The sequence below is a fragment of the Equus quagga genome, chromosome 5, assembly GCF_021613505.1.
Source record: "Equus quagga isolate Etosha38 chromosome 5, UCLA_HA_Equagga_1.0, whole genome shotgun sequence".
Lineage (NCBI taxonomy): Eukaryota > Metazoa > Chordata > Mammalia > Perissodactyla > Equidae > Equus > Equus quagga.
In genome coordinates, this window is record NC_060271.1 from 25,359,018 (window position 1) to 25,374,526 (window position 15,509).

The 15,509-nt window shown below is 55.6% G+C and overlaps 1 protein-coding gene across 2 annotated transcripts in view; it reads left to right on the top strand.

Moving 5' to 3' along the window:
* Window positions 1-102: 102 nt before the first annotated feature.
* The window catches only part of NKAIN1 (sodium/potassium transporting ATPase interacting 1), a 42,115-nt gene continuing 26,708 nt past the window's right edge, over window positions 103-15,509 (top strand). For both annotated transcript variants that reach the window (XM_046660474.1, XM_046660475.1), the window contains exon 1: window positions 103-230. In XM_046660474.1, coding sequence (XP_046516430.1) covers window positions 177-230 — 54 coding nt within the window. In that variant the 5' untranslated portion in view covers window positions 103-176. The remainder of the gene's footprint in view (window positions 231-15,509) is intronic.

Below are 15,509 nucleotides of genomic sequence, written 5' to 3' on the forward strand. Positions count from 1 at the left end.
CCACCCCGGTCCGGCGCTCACCAGCTGCAGGCGGCGGTAGGGGGCCCGGCCCTAGGCGCGCGGCCCCGCCGCCCGGGCGCCCCCCGGGGAGGACGCGGCGCCCCCGGGGCGCGGAGGAGCGGCGGCCGCCGAGCTCGAGGGGCCCCGCGGCAGACGGCCCGCGCAGCCCCGGAGCCATGGGCAAGTGCAGCGGGCGCTGCACGCTTGTCGCCTTCTGCTGCCTGCAGCTGGTGAGCGCCGGACCGGGGTGGGGCGCGTCCCGGGGCTTGCGGGTGGGGTTGTGTCGCTGTGTGTGTGTGTGTGTCTGGTGCGAGTGCTCGGGCTGGGGTGGTCTGGAGTCGCGGAGCGGACGGGCGGAGCCTGCTCCTGCTGGCCCGGCTGGCTCTTTGTGTGCGCTTGTCGCCCGGCGCGCCCCGGTCCCCGAGTGCGTCCTGTGCGCGAGTCCCCTCGCAGCCCCGCGCTTCGGGCTCCACGCGTCTGGCCCGCACCCTACGAGTGGCCTCCTGTTGGAGGGTGCGCTGCGGGACCGAGGCTGGCCGGGGCTGGGGGTGTGTCTGAGGCTGGTCTGTGGGTCCGTTGAGGTCCCTGCGTGTGTTTCCCTCCAGATCGCTCGTCTGCATGGGTCTCGCTTCCTCCGGGGTTCTGCCTCTGGTCTCCGCCCCTGCGAGTCTTTCTCACAAAGTCCCAGCTCCCGTGTGTGTCTCTCCCGGGTTTCTCCTTGGTACATCTCTAGATCTCTGGCCATTTCTGGTCCATGTTCATCTGTGTGTGTTGGGATCTTAGACTCCAACAGCCGTTCACTCTTCCTTTGTGCGGTTTCTGCCTCCTTTCCCCCTCCTGACTGGGAGGGCCCAAGAATGGAGAGCCACCTCCGTGGAGAGGGTCACAAGGACCACCCTCTGTGCTTTGGGGCTGGCCATCATCAGTTCCACCAGAGCATCAGGGGTGGGGACAGGCAGACCAGCTCCTCTGCCTGGGCTGGTACCGATGGGGGCTGGGGTACCTGGGTGCCCTGAGGAGGATGGGAGCATCTGGGGGCACCAAGACTATGCCCAGCTTAGGGAACTCAGGTTCTTGTCTCAGGGAGACCCATGGATTGAATGTGGGGGCTGAAGGGGCCAACTCTGTCCTTCAAGTCAAGCCCTGGCAGGTGCACTTGGGAGGGCGGTTAAGGAGAGGCCAGGGTCTCCTGCTCCCCCTAGAGCTGAGGCCCAACAACGAGGGGGGTTTGAACCTGTGCTTCTGCCCCCGGCAGAGGGGCATGGGCAGAACTCAGCTCTGAGTGTGAGCTGGGGGGAGCCTGAGCCTCACGGGATCTGGGTCTCTGCTCTCGCCTGCGTCCGTCGCCCCTCCTCCACCACAGGTGTGTAGATCATGCAGGGTGAAGCTCTGAGTCTGGACTGCAGACTTCCTCATCCATCTCCGCTCCTCTTGGGGACACCAGCCGCCAACTTACCATCCACACACCTGCCCTCAGGCAGTGGTAGAAACAGCCCGGGCTTGAAGACGGTAGTCCTGTGCCCAGCTGTAGGACGCAGGGCAGGTGACTTGCCCTCGCCGGGCCTCCTTGGTCTGCCTATCTGAATTGCTCATCCTTGATGGCTGCAGAAGGGACTAACTAAGATCAGCTAGGATGGCAACTCCAGAAGGGTAGAGATTATCTGTTTTGCTCCCTGCTAAACCCCCAGCAGCTGGAACAGTGCCTGGCTCTCCATTAATATTTATAAAATAAATGAATGAATCACTTACTTGGCAACTCCTGGCTCGCAGTGGAAACACCCTTCTTTATCTACTTTGAGGAACAGAAAATGCCAAGAAATGCTGAAACTTTCAGAGGATTTTTTTCTGTTAATTTTTAAATTTTAAACCAAGACATTTTTGTTAGAAAAGTGATATACAGGTATTGTAAAAGTGAATACATCAATAAATAATCAAACAGAGCAGAAGACAAAGGTAAGTTTCCTTTTCTCTATGCCCAGTCCCAAGCCCACAGGGAAGGACTGCTAACCGTTTGTCCCCTGCTCCTTCTCTGTGGATGATAATAACAGTGCTTAGCTTTAGAGAGCACTAACTAGGTGCTAGGTACCCTTGTAAACACTTTTTTGGGCGGTTGGAGGGTGAGGAAGACTGGCCCTGAGCCAACTTCTGTGCTAATCTTCCCCTATTTTGTATGTGGGAGGCCACCGCAGCATGGCTTGATGAGCACTCTATGGGTCCACGCCTGGGATCTGAATCTGCGAAACCCGGGCCGCCAAGGTGGAGCCTGTGTACTTAACTGCTACGCCACCCGCCAGCCTCAAAAGCACTTTTCCGTGTATTAACTCATTTTCCTCATAACGATCCTAGAAAGTAACTTGCTCAGAGTTCTACAGGTAGGAGCCAGTCTTTGAAGCTAGACAGCTGATTAGCATCCTCTGTTGCCTTCTTAATGATAAAATAAGTATTTCCGGCCCTGATAATTCGAGAGTCCCTTGGGAGGTGCTTCCTGCTCCACAGAGAGACGAAGGTGGTGGAGGAGGTCCCCACCTCCCGCTTGCCGGCCTCCATAGCTCTCCCCAGCTAAACCCACCCTTCCACTTAGCGGGCTTCGCCAGCTGGGGGCTCTGCAGTTAGACACCACCTGGCGGCATTCTGATTCTCCTGCGTCCAGGCTGGGTGGCTTTGGGCCGCTTGTGAGGGTCACATGAGATCACTGGGGAGGTGCTTGGAGAAGGGACTTGAAAATTAGTCTCTTGGCTCTGTCTGGGCTGATTGCAGACTGGGTCCCTTCAGCTGTGGCTAGCCCCCAGGAGCCCCTGCTGCCTGTAATGTGCCCCCTGATGCTGGAATCCACCAGCCTGACATTGTCACAGTTCGAAGGGAGCCTCCGTTTTCTCATCCAGTGGAAAGAGGCAGAGAAGGAAGAGCATGTTAAATGTTTCTCAGCTGAAAACTTTAGCAGAGGAACTGCGTCATTTTTCCTTTTTGAATGGGGTTTGATCATGACAGTAAAACAAGCCAGTTCTAACCGCTCTTCTGTGGTTGGGGTAGACTTGCTTTGGGTGAGGGAGTAGGGTGTGAGGGTGTCCTGGAGGGTGGGAGGCGCGGGTGGGGGCTGTACCATGCAGGTGGACAAGTGGAGGGGAGAAGTTAAAGCTCTGGAGTTCGACAGGGTAGACCTGGGTTCGAGTCCTGGCTCTCCCTTCCTAGCTGTGTGGTCTTAGGTGAGTTGCTTACCCTCTCTGAGCCACAGTCTTGTCATCTGCTAAATAGAGGTAATATAAACAGTTCCCAATTCTTAGGGTTGTCGTGAGGATTAAATGCATACAATGAACTTAGCCCTGTGCCGGGCAGTGTGAGTATTCAATAAACTATAGCTTTTTATTGTTATTATCTTCATAATGTATACCATGGCACTCTTCCTGGAATTGTGGCCCACACATATCCAGGTGCCCCCCCTGCACTCTTCCCTTGTGGGAAGCAGCAGGTAGTTGGGCACTGAGCTGAAAGACAGGAGGCCTGGACAAGTCCAGCTCTGCCCTGATGTCCTCTGAACTTGGGCAAGTCTTTTTCCCCCTGCAAGCCTTGGCTTTTCCATCTGTAAAATGGGAAGAACCGTTGGCCAGCATCTCTCAGGTCCTGCCATTTCTGCCCTTGTGGGACTCTGGGATGGTGTCTGGGCTGTCCTGGAGGTTTCGGTGTGTCTCGGTCTGGTTCCATTCCATAGAACCTCTTGGGTCCCGTCCTTGCCCGGGTCCTAGTTGGTGTATCATCTTGATGTTACTAATGCTGTTCACTCCCTAATTTTTATGTTTGTTTCCCTTTTCCTTCCCCTGCCCAAAGCCTGCCCGTCTTTCTTGGTCTGCCTCCTTCCTGAAACCTTACAGGCAGCTCTGTTCTTTGTGTAAGAGGATGAACCAGGGAGCTCTACCCAAGGGAATCATCAGTTTCCTCATCATTGTCATTATCCCTCTTGTTTCCAGAGTCCTGTGCTGAGCACTTTATGTGCGTTACTTCGTTTAATCAAATGAGCTTGCATATGTAAAGTGCTTGGCAAAGTGCCCAGGATGTGTTAAACGATCAATAAACGTTAGCTGTTTTATCCTTCTTATTGTTACTTCACACCACGGGATAGAGGTTTTTGTTATCCCCTTTTCCAGATGAGGAAATTGAGGCTCGGAGAGGCAATGAGGTTTGCCCGCGATCACTAAGCTGATCAGTGACAGAACCTGGACAGAGAGCCACCCTCTCTGCCCTGTGCCACTCTGCTGCTCGAGTGTAAGCAATGGATGGCCTCGGACAGGTCTGTTCATTGCTCTGAGCCTCAGTTTCCTCATCTGAAAAGGAAAACGATCCTATTTCAATAGGATCACACATGGTGTCTGGTGGTTGAGCCAGGGAGCGCTCAGTAAAACATCACTGTGGTGGTTGTTCTTGTCCCAGCTCTGTGTGACCTTGGACACATGCATTCTCTCCTTTGAGCCCCAGTTTCTTGCTTTGTCAAAGAGAAAGAGTCAGGCCACCTTGCAGAGTTGTAAAAAGGGCTTAGCCAGGTGCTGTGCATATCGTAGGTACTCAGAAAAACATTGGTTTCGTTCTTATCCCTTCTGGAAAGCTCTTTGTTTTCTGGAAGGTGGTGGGTGAGGGGGAATATGTAGCTTCCTGCTGAGCTCCGAGTAATGGTGTGAAACCTGGTCAACCTGATTGATGTCGTTATTAGTGGTAGCGACGGTGAGGGCCGGAGGGGGTGGCTCCTGCAGGCCCGCATGCTGAAGCAGCTGTGGCTGCCAGCTCCTGGCTTCCTGGGGAGGGGCTGACTCTGCTCTGGGTGCTTCAGGTCCTTGGGCCAGGCTGCAGAGCCAGGAGCACGAACTTGTCCTGGCCCCTGCCCCTTTTTCTTCCTCGCGCCCCTTCAGACAGGGCTGGCCAACTCCCTGTTACAGATGGACAGATTGAGGCCAAACAGCCCTCAAGACCCTTATGAGGTGAGCAGAGCAAGATGGAATGGAGGTGGGGGCCCCAGGGGGGCCAGGGGATGACCCTGGTTCTGCTCTTTTGCAAGAGTGGGTGGGTGGGTGATTTTGAGATGAGCACCCCGTAAATGGTGGCAGCTCTGAGATCCGTCACAGGGGTTAGGAGCAGTACCTCTGGGGTCAGACAGATATTGCTGCCTTGCTTTGTGACTTCCAGAAAGTCCCTTACCCTCTCTGAGCCTCTTCCTCTTTCCTATAAAGTAGTTGGAACAACAGCTCCTACCCTATGGCAGTTTGGGGGTTCCGAGAGCCAGTGCCTGGCCCAGGGAAGTGTTCCCTGTGGCTAGCTGTTGTTTGCCTTGAGGTTTGGACAAGTCGCTTCAGCCCCCATCTCCACCTGGATTAGAGATTTTAGTGATCAGAGTCATTCCCATAAACTCTTCAAGTGTTAGTTTCTTTATGTGGAAAATGTATGGTTGGGTGGGAAATAATAATACCAACTTCCTTTTGTTCGGTGTCTGCTGTGAGCCAGGCACTGTGCTGAGCACGGTATATACTTGTCCCTTGTCCATGACCGCACAAATAGTAGGGACAGAATGAGGATTCAAACCCAGATCGAGGACTCCACAGTTCTACACTGCCTGCCTCGTTGCTCCCTGTGTAGGCTTGTGGGGATGCTGGATATGGAAGCAGATGGAGAAATGTAAATCTTCCTCAGCCCTCAGGGGTTGCTACGAGATGCCAGATCTTCTGAGCTGCTTATTCAAATGCTCCCACCCCCCCACCCCCACCCCCCATGGCCATTTCTACTCACCCCGAAGCCTGTGTGGGGTTTAAGGGAACCGAATTGTGGGTTGAGAAGAACTTACCCAGGAAAGAAAGTAACCTGCACTGAAGACTTATCGGCCCTCACAACAACTCTATGGGGTAGGTATGGTTTTTATCTCCCTTACTGATGGGCATACTGAGGCTCAGAAGAATGAAGTGACTTGTTACCAAGGAAACAGAAGATACAGTCTAGGCCTCAGATGAGTGATCAAGGGAAAAAGATTGGAGAACAATTGTCAAATGTGGACCAAGCGGAGACGGTCAGCTCTGATCCCTGAAATCTCTTCCCTCCTCCAGTTTCAGGGACGAGTGGGTGATGGGAGAGCAGCCTGAGCCCAGGGATGTGTTTTTGAAAGCTAGTTCCAGGCCTCGGCGGGTGGAGCTGGCTTTGGTCCGGGGCAGCCCGGTCCCAGTGCCCTCGGTCTCCCCCCTTGACCTGGAGGGAGAACGGGATGGGGATTCAGAGACTGAGGGCGAGCCTCGGGCAGCTGAGCACGCCTCCCAGGGACACCCGCTCTGCCAGCGAGCAGCAAGGTTTCAGAAGAGCTGCTCCTGTGGGTGTCCATTTCAGTGGGTGGCCCTGGTCTCCCGGCTCCTGCCCCTCCAGGCAGCTGGTGAATCCAGAGGCAGGGAAGTCAGCGGGGAGGAGCTTGGGCTTTGGGGTCAGGCTTGCGTTCTAGTTCCACCTCTGCCTCTTTGTAGCTGGATGACCTTGGGCAAGACAGTTAACCTCTCTGAGCGTGCACCTACATTTCCCTAAATCAGGATAACAATAATCTACCGCAGAGAGTCGTCGGAGGCTCCTTTGAGATAAAATATGCAGAGCAGGAGCTCGCAAAGGGTTCACACTCTTGAATGTCCTGGAATGAGAACACAGGTTCTATGAATCTGAATACTGTGGGGTAGGACATGGGACGTGTCCTCTTTTCAAACAGTAGAAGGCCCACGTTGGAGCAGAGGTTCTGCTAAATCTCTGTGGCCTCGGCCTTGCTGTTCCTCGGTCTTCTCTTCCGGTCTTCTCTTCCGTAAAGTGAGAATAATAATAGCACACCCTCCTGGGACTCTCGTGAGGGTGCCTGAGATCCTGCAGGGAGAGCTCTGGGCGCAGAGCCTGGTGCTCACGCAGAGGGAATTGGGGAGGGAGGCTTGGCCCTCTGTGTCCCCCACTGTAAAGGGAGAAGGTCGGCCTCATCTCATGGCGCCCCACTCTGAGTCCTCGGGATGCTCCGTCCTTTCCCTGTGGGGATCAGAGCTGCTGCCTCACCAGCCCGCCCTGCCGCAGGCGGCGCTCACTGATGGGAGTGTCAGGCTCTGGGGAGAGGAGACTGCTGCCTCCAACAGCCTGCCCAAGGCTTTGCCCCTGGGTGCCAGGCTGTCAGGGACTCAGGTGACCTCTTCTTCCCTCTGTCTGTCTGTCTGAATGAGTGTCCATACCGTCCCCATCCCAAACGCCCACAGGGCATATTTGGTTGTAAAATCAAGTTTCAGACCCCGGAGGTTCAGAGCAGGAGGTTCTGACCCATCCCTGACCCCCGGCAGCCCCAGGTGAGCTTCCTGAACTCCAGAAAGATTAGATACTGTTAGGTCAGAGAGTAAGAAGTGCCACCAGCTAACCATATCTGGAGTTGCGTTCAGCATATATTTATGAAGCCCCCACAAAGTGCCAGGCACGATTCTAGGTGCTGAGTCACCTTAGGGTACAAAATATGCCCTCCGCTGCAAGTCAGAATCCCAGGGTTCTGGTACTCACTTGCTGTGCAACTTTGAGCTGACCCTGCCCCTCTCTAGACCTCGTTTTCTTCAGTCTGTGAAATTGGGGGATGGAGGGGGAGAGAGTGTTGAACTCCATCAGTGTTTTTCAAGCTGTCTACAGAGGCTCTGCAGCGGTGGGCTGACAGTCAGGTGATGAGTTCTCTGTCCCTGGCAGTGATTAAGAATTTCTGTGTAGGTTGGATGACCCCTTGGATGTGTAGTGGATCTGATGATGATCCAGGTCCCTTGGGACCACCAGATGCTGAGGGTAGGTCCTGAGAGGACAGTGACAGTAGTACAAAATCGTATCTGTCATTAATAATGAAAACTGTGAGTGTTTTTCTGCTCTTACCATGTCGCTTTGCCTTAAGCATGCTCCTGCTCCCCACACCCCGCCCAAATCACAGCCTGGCTGAGCTACCGGCACGGGAAGTTGGGGAAATGGGAGTCTGTGGGCACTTTACGCCCTTGCCTGCTCCAGCTACTGCTTGCCTTAGAAGGGGAGGCAACCCTGGGATTTTCAGGGTAGGGATGGTTCCTAAGCCTCATTTTTTTTGGAGGGGGGTAGGTTTTGCAGCCCCAGCCTGAACCAGAGATGTGGGTTTTCAATTACACAATTAAATGCACAATTAGGCATAATTACCAGTGCTCAGAGCCCGAGACTGCTCATAATAGGCGTGTAATCTACTGCAGCCTCTGTTTATACTACTCAGCGCGCTCCCTAATGATGCCAGGATGCCTTCACACTGCACTGTTGCCATGGAGACGAGCCTGCCGCCACCACGCAGGGCTGACAAATGGGGTTCCGGTCCTGGGCCCATGGATTGTTTCTGAGGCCTCTGCAGTGAGCCCTGGAGTGGAGGGGCTGGCCGGGGTGGTGAGGCAGCCCTCCTTGCCCTCTGACACACCCCACTGGTTCGAGCCAGCCTTGGAGCCACCAGGAGGACAGGAGAAGGGAGCTTCGGCCCCCTAGAGCCCTCGAGCACTCAAGCCTTGAGCAGGATGTGCCAGGTCCTGTGAAAGGTCTGGTAAATATGCATTCAAGCCGAGGTCTGGACGCGGGGCCCTGCATACAGCTGGCTCCCACATAGGCCTGGCTCTGCCGTGACCTGGCTCTGTGACCTTGGACAAGTCCTTGCCCCTCTCTGGGGCTCTGTTTCCCCATATGTGAAATGGGCTGCAGGGTCTCTGCGTGTGACATAGTCTAGAGAAGATTGACTGAGCACTTACGACACACCGCCACCTACAGTTGGAGCTGCTCACCTGCAGTAGCTCATCCACCCTCGCTCCACCCCTGTGTGGTAGACACAGCGATCCCCCTTTTACAGAAGCAGGATCCGAGGCTCCGAGCGGTCACATCAGGCAGTTTCAGACCTGGGACACAAACCCAGGCAGTTAACCTCTGCCCTATGGCTCAAGTCACCCTCGCAGCAGCCCCAGAGGTGGACCATTGTGACCCCATGCCTCAGGTAAGGGCCCTGAGGCTCAGAGAGCCGGAGTCACCTGCCCAAAGTCACACAGCAAGGCAGTGACAGAGCAGGCATGCCAAAGCCAGGATTCTTGTCATTCAGCATGTTTTTATGGACACCTGCTACGCCCCAGCTCGTGGGGACTGGATGAATCAGACACAGTGGAGAAGCAAGACTGGAGCACAGAGGCTTCGGGGTCATTGGGCCTGGGTTCAAATCCTACCACTGAATGCGTGATTTGGGGCAAGTTGCTTGACCTCTCTGTGCTTTAGTTTCTTCATCTGTAATGAAGGTGCCATCTAAACCTTGTGGAGTTGTTGACAATATTAGTAATAATAACTTACCAAATGCTTATTTTATGCCAGGCATGTGGCTAAGGCCATTGTGTGCCCTGGATGAACCTTCATAGCATAATCTGTCATTCCCATTTAACAGATGAAGCAACTGAGGCTTAGGACGCTCAAGTGCCTTGCCCAGGGCTTCACAGCCGGTGAGTGGCAGAGCAGGCCTCTGAACCTGCTCTTCCGCACCAGGTGTCCCACCAGAGGAGGGGTGGCTGTTCCTCCTGCCATGTCCCTGCAGCCCCCGGCTGCCTGGCCAGTTCTTAGGCTCTGGATAGAAGGGCAATCTGAGGGCGACAGGGCCCCGGCACAGCCAGGGTTCTGTCTAGCTGGCTGCCTCCCCCATTGACATCCTAAAATCTGGGTTTTCGGAGAGGAGGCTGTCAGACATTCCCTTCACCCCTATTCTATACAGCCAGGAAAACCAGGGTTTGCCCAAGACCACGGCCAAAGCCAGTTTAGGACACTTCTTGTGGCCTTCCTTTTACCTTTGGAGAGGTTTTGGGGCTGCGGTGTGCGTGTTTGTGTGTTTGCATGTATGTATGTGAAACCGCGCACAGCTGCATGCCCAGGCATTTGTGGGGCAGACACTGGCACGGCGAGATTTGTGGATCAATAAACATCCTTCCCGCTTCCTCCCTCTTCATTTATTCATGAACTCAACTCCTTGGCTCCAGAGAAACTGCCTGGAAGAAAGCAATTAACGCATAATTAGAACCACTTCTATTATCAACTCTCAACGGGAGGGGAAGGGGCTGCTAGGGCGAGGGGGTGGCCCCGGGAGTTCCCTGTGGCCCCAACTCCTGCAGCTGCCCGTTCAGCTCCCGCTCACCCCATGGAGCTCAGCCTCCCTGGAGTCCTGGGCACCGGTCCACCTTCAGCGGGGAGTGAGGACCTCATCCCTGGAGGCATTCAAGTGCTTGCTAAGGCTGGGGAGCAGAGCTTTCTGTCTTGCATACTAAGTTAGAGTGGATGACTTCCAAGTCCTGCCATGCTGAGCTTCTTGGGGGCTCTCTGCCAGGGTCTGGGCCAGGCACTGCAGAAAAACTTAAGAAGCACAACATGGCTCCTGCTTTCTAGAAAACATCCCTGGCCTCAGATCGCAGTGAATGAAGACTGCAATGACAATAGGAAATGTAAATTACCTGGAGGAAGCAATTCACCAGGCAGGACTCCATTCATTGGCAGATGATTAATTGTAATGATAACAGTACCAGCAGTCAACGTTTATGGAGTGTTTCTGACACCACAGCCACTGCTGTTGCTCACCTGGTGTCCCACCAGCGGAGAGGTCACCCGGGAGCGGGCGTTCCTGTTTCCTCCCTGAGGAAGAGGAGGACAGGACGCAGGGAAGTGCCAGGCTCTGCGCTCGCTGCCGCTGCCTTGCCTCACTGAATCTTGCAGGGACCCCAGGAGGTCAATACTAATGTTATCTCCGATATACAGGTGAGGAAACTGAGGCTCGGGAGGTGACACAGTGCTGGTGCAGAACTCAAACCCAGGCCTTTCAGACTCTAGAACACTCGTGCTTTGTGCTCTGCCAGGTTTGAGGGTGTGGCTTGCCCTCTCCCGAGCCTCAAGTTGGGCTTGAAAAGCTGTTTCACAGGTGCTTCTGCATCCGTCTCCTGGTGGATGAGAACACCTTGAACCCTCTTGTGCCTCTTGTTCTCACCAAAGGACAGTGAGGAGAGAGTGGCAGAGGACAGTGAAGGCCTGGCAAACGAGGGTCTCCGGCCTCTTGAAACAGGGTCACCATGGATACGGGAGCCCAGGCTGTAACCAAGGAGACAGCCCAACAGCCCTTAGGCTGTGACAGGAGGGTGTGGCTTCATGATGGGGAGGGGAGGGAACTGCCACCTGGAGCCCAAATGGACAGAGGAGGAAGGGAGGGCTGTGGGGTCAGTGGGGCTCCCTCCTGGGAGTGGGGTGGGGTGCCTGGGACAGTCAGGCTTCCTTCCTCCCTTACCCTGTGCCACCTGAGGGGAGGTTGCCATGATAACCAGCTCCTCTGCCTTGACCCTCTGTAGGGCGCTGCCCACTTCCTCCGAGGGACAGGTGGTCACCGTGGCAACAGCCTCTGTGCCCAGCAGGTCTCTGACTTCCCTGTGGCCCCTTCCCTCACATGTGAAGATAGATTGTCCTTCTGCCACACAGCAGCTCTGTCTAGCTGGAGGTGACAGTCCACATGGGACCAACTTTCTGATATGGACCCTTTACCAGACTAGCGCTCGTAACAAAGTGCCGTCTGAGCCTGCTGCCCTCATGTACACCCTGCCCGTGGCTCCTCACTGCCTTCCGGAGGAAGTCAGACTTCAGCGCGCATCAGAATCGCCTAGAGGGTTTGTTACTAATGCGGATTTCTGGACCTTGCCGAGTTTCCGATTTAATGAGTCTGAGGTGGAGCCTGAGAATTTGCCTTTCAAGGTGGAACCACGCACTGGGAATCACTAGTCGAGCCAGTGGGACACTGGGCTGCCTGCCAGCCCTGACGCTTGCCGCTTCTGTGTCCCAGAAATCAGGCTACACTGAAGCAAGCATGCCAGCTGCACCTTACACCTCAGTGCCTTTGCACTTGCTGCTCCTGCCTCTGGAAGTCCCTGCCCCTCTTTATCTCCTTCAGGCAGCTGACCCATCGTTTCCTCTTTGGAGCATCTCTGCTCTCCTGCATGTCTTCCTCTGGGCTCTGGCAACACCTTGCCTCCACCACCTCCATTATGGCAGGCATCACACCGTTAGAATCTGTTCCTATTTCCACATTGAATTTCTCCCTAGACTGTGAGCTCTGAGAGACCCAGAGAGGTGCCTGAGCTGGCCGGATCTCAGAGCCTGGCCCTCAGTGATGTGTGATGCTTGCATGAACCCCACGAGCAGACGGACAGCCCAGGTGAATAATCACAGAGCTTAGTTTACTCAGCCAATCAAATATTCGTCAGTGCTTACTCTGGGTCAGATGCTGTCCTGGGTGCTGGGGATTCAGTGATGTGGGAGGCAAAGTGCCTGCCTGGGTGGACTCAGATGCTATCAACGATCATGTTGGGATGTGGCCAGTGCTATATAGGAGGAGAAGAGGGTGAAGGATGTGGGTGTTACATAGAGAACTTCCCAGAGACAGCGGTCAGTGTGGAGGTGAGCAGTCTGCAAGCTAGGCACGAACCTTTCCACAGACCTCATTGCGTTCATTCCCCACTACACCGCTCCAGGCAGAAACTCGTCCCTGTTTCCCAGATGAGCAAAGGGGCCCCAGGAAGGGACTTCACTGGGCCACAGTCACAGTGTGCACATGGCAGAGCTGAGGTCTGCCTGGATTTTCTGATGCTGAACCCCAAGCTCTCTCCCTCCCGCCTGGCCGCCCCCAGAGTCCAGGCACCTGCGTGGCCGGAGCCTCTCCCTTGGGAAAGTGTCTCCAGGGAGGCCTTATCAGTGTGCTCACGACAGACCCGAGTCCCCAAGCCCACTTTAAGAACCTGCCGGGACTTCTCCAGAGGAAGCCTGTGCAGCTGGCGTGTGCACCCAGGTCCCAGGGACAGACCGAGGCCAGCTGCGGGGGAGGGGAGGGGCAGGAGTGGATGTCACCTACACGCGTGTCCCAGGGTGTCCAGGCTTGTGTATGAGGCCCCTGCACAGAAGGGAGCCAGAAGTGGGAATGCTAGCTGGGGCTGGAACATGCTTCTGTCTTCTAACACAGACTCTAAGGAATCAGAGAATTCAAATTCACAGCCGGGTCTTCCAGAGTATTATGTCTAGGTAGGAAGATAGAACATGTTTTATTTAAGAGTCTGTTAGCTTGGTTTGTAACTTAAATACTTAGACACACGGTGCCTTCTCGGTACTCTTGCTTTGGTGCTGAAGGCCCCCAAATGTCAGAGAAGGGTCTAGACTCGGAGGTAGGGGGCGAGCGAGGTTCCCGGGCGCCCCTTCTGCCTCGGGCAATGCCAGCTGCTCCAGCCTGTCACGGCCTGTCTGCTGGTCAGCAGCCCCATGAGCCATCTGAGCAGGCTGTTGTCCCCAAGCTGCCACTAGCTGTCATTCCCAAGACGGGCCACCAGGGACACAGGAATCCTCCGCTGAAGTGAGGCTGTCTGGGGCCCAGGCTGGGAATCGCACCGCGGTCGTGGTTGTTGGCTGCGACAGGCTGGCTAGTTGGCACCCCGGCCCTGATGGGACAGGACAGGTGGGGGTGGGGGCGCCATTTATCAAGGCCTGCTGCAGCCGGATGCTGGATGGACGTGATCGGCTCTCACGCTCCCAGCTGCACAGGCGATGGTGACATCCTCTCCCGCTGCTCCCTGGGAGTGTGAGCGCGGGCAAGTTGCTCAGCCTCTCTGAGCCGAGGTCCTTCATCTGTAAAAGGGAGACAGCGGTACGAGCCTGCTAGGGCTGCCGAGGAGACTCCGGGAGAGAACCCGTGCAAAGCACTCAGCCCGGCTCCTGGCGCTTAGTCAGTGGGTCGGGAGTGGTAGCCGTGTCCTTCCGGCTCATGGGAACTGCGATCAGGCTCTTGGAGGGCGGCGTGTCTGTGAGGCACACGGTCATGACTGTTTGCTGGATGCAAAGCTCCCGGGCAGAGAATCCTGGGATGCAGGAGCCAGGAGGGTCCCCAGAGAACGTCCCTCTCACCCTTTGGACAGATGAGGACACGGGCCAGGGAGGCAGTGGGGTCCGTTGGGTCAAGTCCCTGTCCCCGTTCCTCACTGCCCCAGGGCTGTTCCAGGAAGCGGGCTGATGCCATTTCTGGGAAGGATGGCAGTTGGGGGTGTGACTGCAGACAGAAATACCCTGAACAAAAATAAGGTCCCCAAGTGGGTGGCGGTGGTCGGCTCCTCTGCTCCGTTCTGGGCAGCTGAGGGCAACCGTCCACAGCTGGACTCTTCCCCGTGGGCTCGACATGACGTTTCTGGGCAGGAGTTGGTGGGGAGCAGCAAAGGGGCCCGTCAGTCCAGGGGGTGCCACTCCATCAGTCATGATGCCATAGATGGCCCCCAGATGGGGCTTGGACCCCATGCTGACGCCTGCTGACTCCAGAAAGGCCTCATTCTCCCCCTTGGGAAAACGGGGGTGCCACTCCCCAGCAGGACAGTAAGTCTGGGCTCATGGCCTCCACGGCCTGGTTCAAATCTTTTTCAGCTGTTGACCTTAGGAAGTTCCTTCTCGTCTTTATGCATCCCTTTTCCCATTCGAGGGAGGAGCAAGGATGATCTCAGTCTCTCCCCAGTGTTTCTGTGAGGGGTGAATGAACCAAAGCTTGCTGAACAGTCGGGAGATGCTCGCACACAGTGGGGGTTAGCTGTTATCTCTTAGCTCTTAGCTCGTTCTGGAGATAAAGTGAAATGCTACCTGTCAAGTGCTATGCTCAGCATATGCACACAGTAGGCACTTAAGAACCCTGCCTTCCCTTCTCTTCCTCCTGTGAACCAGGCCTGAGGTCAGGCCTGGGCCCTCGCTCTGCCCTTGCTTCCACATGCAGACAGTGCACCTCTTCCAGCAGCTTCTGCCACAGCTTTCTGGCCCAGGGCCAGGGCAGGACTGCAGGAGGCAGCTACACCCCCACCCCCGTCTCGGCCCTCCTTTCAATCCTCCCCGCCAGCCTGGGGGATAGGGGATGGGCAGGTGAGGAGGAACAAGTCTCCCAGGGCTGCAGGTAAATGGTTAAGAGCTGGGCTCTGGGGTCCGACCCGCCTGGGTTGCCACAGTTCTGCCGCACCCCCAGCTCTGAGATCTCAGGCCACACTCCCCTCCGTAGAACATGTTGACGACCCATCCCTCCCTCGTGGTTGTGAGGGCTAAATGACACGGTGCATGCAAAGTGCTTGGCACAAAGCCTCACACAGAGTAAGTGTGCACAGAATATTAGCCATCCGCAACGGTTAAATTTGTGTGCTCTGCTCCGGCAGACCAGGGATTGTGAGTTCAGATCCCAGGTGTGGACCTATGCAGTGTCAAGCCATGCTGTGGCAGATGCCCCACATATAAAGGAGAGGAAGATGGGCACAGATGTTAGCTCAGGGCTAATCTTCCTCAAAAAAAAACATTAGCCATCATTTTTAATACTAGGGTTAAAGTTCAGAGACAGGCATTTTGAAGAGACATGCTTCAGCCCAGTAAGCAGGGGGCACCCTCGCAGGGGCCTGCCCTGGGCCCTGCACAGGGCCTCTCCTGTAGTCCCTTCT